Source organism: Pecten maximus, chromosome 17, assembly GCF_902652985.1.
Source record: "Pecten maximus chromosome 17, xPecMax1.1, whole genome shotgun sequence".
In the NCBI taxonomy this organism is placed as follows: Eukaryota; Metazoa; Mollusca; class Bivalvia; order Pectinida; family Pectinidae; genus Pecten; species Pecten maximus.
This window is the reverse complement of record NC_047031.1, coordinates 3,121,149-3,125,429: the sequence shown is the minus strand read 5'-3', so window position 1 is coordinate 3,125,429 and position 4,281 is coordinate 3,121,149. Positions and strand designations below refer to the sequence as shown.

At 32.8% G+C, this 4,281-nt stretch overlaps 1 protein-coding gene across 1 annotated transcript; it reads left to right on the top strand.

Annotated features, from left to right (window-relative positions):
• Nucleotides 1-1,482: 1,482 nt before the first annotated feature.
• LOC117315838 lies at nt 1,483-4,281 on the top strand. Its single transcript, XM_033870241.1, has 3 exons — nt 1,483-1,570; nt 2,148-2,258; nt 3,707-4,281. Exons 1-3 carry the CDS (start codon nt 1,483-1,485, stop codon nt 4,279-4,281), a joined length of 774 nt encoding a protein of 257 aa, XP_033726132.1.

Here is a 4,281-nt window from a genome sequence, read left to right as displayed (position 1 = left end):
ATTCCCAGTTTACTCCATTATCTTGTCACTATTCCCAGTTTACTCTATTATCTTGTCACTATTGCCACTTCACTCTATTGTCTTGTCGCAGTCCCTTCTTAACCTATTGCTATTTCGTTTCTCTTTACTCTCATATTGGCATAATACATGATTTAGTACATCGCTATGGACAGCGTATGTTCTGCGAATTATCCCCATTTTTGATGATTAAAACATGTCAGGCTCCGTGGACATTTGCTATGGGTGTTTTGTTTTGTTTTTATTTCTTTTAGTTGATTCTTGTTATCGTATGTTGATTTTTGTTTTCAATTGTTGACGGTTGTTGATTTCATGTTGATTTCTACTGACGTTTGTCAATATTAAAAATATCAACGTTTGTTGAACCCTTTTTAATGTTTTGTGATATCTGTTTGCCGGTTGTTGACGTCAGCTGACGTCTTTACACATGATATCTGTTTGCCGGTTGTTGACTCTATCGTGCGTCTTTACACGTTTGTGATATCTGTTTGCCGGTTGTTGACTCTATCGTACGTCTTTACACGTTTGTGATATATGTAAGCCGGTTGTTGACTCTATCGTGCGTCTTTACACATGATATCTGTTTGCCGGTTGTTGACTCTATCTGACGTCTTTACACGTTTGTGATATTTGTTAGCCGGTTGTTGACTCTATCGTACGTCTTTACACGTTTGTGATATTTGTTAGCCGGTTGTTGACTCTATCTGACGTCTTTACACGTTTGTGATATTTGTTAGCCGGTTGTTGACTCTATCGTACGTCTTTATACGTTTGTGATATCTGTTAGCCGGTTGTTGACTCTATCGTACGTCTTTACACGTTTGTGATATTTGTTAGCCAGTTGTTGACTCTATCGTACGTCTTTACACGTTTGTGATATTTGTTAGCCGGTTGTTGACTCTATCGTACGTCTTTACACGTTTGTGATATCTGTTAGCCGGTTGTTGACTCTATCGTACGTCTTTACACGTTTGTGATATTTGTTAGCCGGTTGTTGACTCTATCGTACGTCTTTACACGTTTGTGATATCTGTTAGCCAGTTGTTGACTCTATCGTACGTCTTTACACGTTTGTGATATTTGTTAGCCGGTTGTTGACTCTATCGTACGTCTTTACACGTTTGTGATATTTGTTAGCCAGTTGTTGACTCTATCGTACGTCTTTACACGTTTGTGATATTTGTTTGCCGGTTGTTGACTCTATCTGACGTCTTTAAAAGTGTTATGGCGTCGGTTTGCGTTTTTGTCCCTCAACCTTTATTGTCAGTTGTTAACACTTGTAAGATATACATGACTTGTATATTAAAAAAACATGATTGTGAATTTATGGCTGAAGTAATAACTGAATTGTTATCATTATTATTTTCTAGCTTGGTCTATGAATATGTAAACTTTTTGCATGCTGCAAACTTGTGTTCATTTGGATCTGAAGAACAAATCATTCTTTCTTCACAACTGAGAAACATGGAGAATGTTTCTAATCTGAAGGCTATTAAAGAATTGGAGGAGATGTACAGTATCATCGAACAGTGTTTCCTCGGATCGAAATTAGGTAAACTGTAGTTGCTCTAGCATTGTCTCAACGTAATTAAGTTGAAGGCCACTTAACGTATGATAAAGAAGCAGTTACAGGGAAACAACTTATATATTTATAATTCTATTTCTTGTCTGAAAAATGTTATCAGACTGGTCATCGCAAACACATTGCTGTCATCACAATCCTATAACAATAATCTAGTAATTATATTATGTGGTGAAGTTTGTAATATTATTTATCTGAATAATTCAACTGTTTATAAAAAAGCAACTTTTATCATTTTACGTAGTGATTGGTGATAATTAACGTAGCTATTAAGTATATGTTTATCGTAAATATTAAATATGTTTATCGTAAATATTTAATATGTTTATCGTAAATATAAAATATGTTTATCGTACATATTAAATATGTTTATCGTAAATATTTAGTATGATTATCGTAAATATTTAATATGTTTATCGTAAATATTAAATATGTTTATCGTAAATATTTAATATGTTTATCGTAAATATTTAATATGTTTATCGTAAATGTTAAATATGTTTATCGTAATTGTTAAATATGTTTATCGTAATGGCACTTGTTGTAGGATATACGTATGACCAATATCCAATTGTGTTTGATTACATTCGGAAAACTCGGCAAAGAACTCTAGAAGCTACGATACATGAACTCGTGATTTTGATCAAGAAACATCTGGGTATGTATGTTGCAAATTCGAGTGACGGGTAAAAAGCAATATTTCAATATCTCTTCTTTCTATCTTATTATTATTGTGATTTATTTATACGCGATATATAGCTAAAGTGCTATATATAATAAGTCTGTAACCCAAAAATTGTATATATATCCCTGTATATATATTATGCATGCTCCACGTCAAGCTGAAACTTATGATTGAAATGAATAGGCCATCTTATACCAGATGACAATTAATTATAAAAACATAAATTAATTTCAAGGTTTAGATTTGAGATACGTCAAAACTAAGTGGCAATGATGAAACAAACTTCACACTAAAGAATAGAAACCAGCCGACGTGACGGAGGCCCCATAAAGGGACCTTAGCAGATAAAGTTACAAAAAATAATGATAAAAAGTAAAGCATCAAATCATTTATTTACATAACTTTTATATGTATATATAATATCGATGCACAAAACACCCTGGGATTTACTATGTAAACATATCAATTCCCTGTCATAATTTAACTGTGTTACATAAATAATATACATATATATATATGTTGTGTTACTATGTTATATATATGTTGTGTTACTATGTTATATATATGCTGTGTTACTATGTTATATATATGTTGTGTTACTATGTTATATATATGTTGTGTTACCTATGTTATATATATGTTGTGTTACTATGTTATATATATATGTTGTGTTACTATGTTATATATATGTTGTGTTACTATGTTATATATATGTTGTGTTACTATGTTATATATATGTTGTGTTACTATGTTATATATATGTTGTGTTACTATGTTATATATATGTTGTGTTACTATGTTATATATATGTTGTGTTACTATGTTATATATATATGTTGTGTTACTATGTTATATATATGTTGTGTTACTATGTTATATATATGTTGTGTTACTATGTTATATATATATGTTGTGTTACTATGTTATATATATGTTGTGTTACTATGTTATATATATATGCTGTGTTACTATGTTATATAAATGTTGTGTTACTATGTTATATATATGTTGTGTTACTATGTTATATATATATGTTGTGTTACTATGTTATATATATGTTGTGTTACTATGTTATATATATGTTGTGTTACTATGTTATATATATGCTGTGTTACTATGTTATATATATGTCATGTATACATTTATTGGGGAAAAATGGATTCCTAAAAAAAAGCTGCAAAGTATGCATTGATTCAAAAACATGTTCAGAATGACAACACGGTGTTTTAGTTAAAACAAGTATAACACCATCCTAATGCTGATGCCGTTGTCCTCAGTCAGACAGAAGACGGTATCACTTCTGAATATATGGAACATAACTCTCAATTCCTGTCAATAAAATATTCTTGTTCTTATTTTGCATACGATTTTTTCAATATTTTGATAATTATTTCTATTATCATCTATTGATTTTTTTACAGGTAGGACAAATATTGGACACGTTTTAGATGCTGCATGTGGATCGGGCGATGTCGCGTTTCATCTCCCGTCAGAATTCGGCAGCAACGTGAAGATCCATGGCTGTGACATCTCTGTTAAAGCAATAGAAGAAGCCCAGGCAAGCGCGTTCCTTGCCAAAGGTTACGAAAACTTATCCTACAGTACCCAAAACCTCCTAGCGTTGCCAGGCAGCTGGGACAAGAAATTCGACGTGGTTCTGCTATTCGATGTCCTTCACGACATGGGAAATCGGGATGAGGCATTAAAAAATGCCATTAGAGTCCTTAAAGACGATGGCTTGCTTGTCATTGTCGACCCTAAAGTTAGCAGCAATATATTAGAAAACGGCAACAACCCACAGGCTGCCATCGCCCTCCTCTACAGTATCCTTTGGTGCATCCCAACTGCTTGTTGTAGCGACGCCCATGGTGTTGGCTGGGGATTCGAGAATAAAGATAAACTCATGACGAAACACAGACTACAAGTAGTGGATCGTAGAGAACTCATGGGCAGCCCTTTTGACTTTGCTTATTTCGCCAAGAAAATCCTTAAATAA

What these genes read in the sequence shown, in the direction of transcription:
- LOC117315838 (XM_033870241.1), top strand. Translation starts at nt 1,483, where the DNA reads ATGGAGAATGTTTCTAATCTGAAGGCTATTAAAGAATTGGAGGAGATG. An exon ending in TTTCCTCGGATCGAAATTAG is followed by an intron (nt 1,571 to 2,147) that starts GTAAACTGTAGT and finishes CACTTGTTGTAG; the next exon opens with GATATACGTATGACCAATAT. An exon ending in TTTGATCAAGAAACATCTGG is followed by an intron (nt 2,259 to 3,706) that starts GTATGTATGTTG and finishes ATTTTTTTACAG; the next exon opens with GTAGGACAAATATTGGACAC.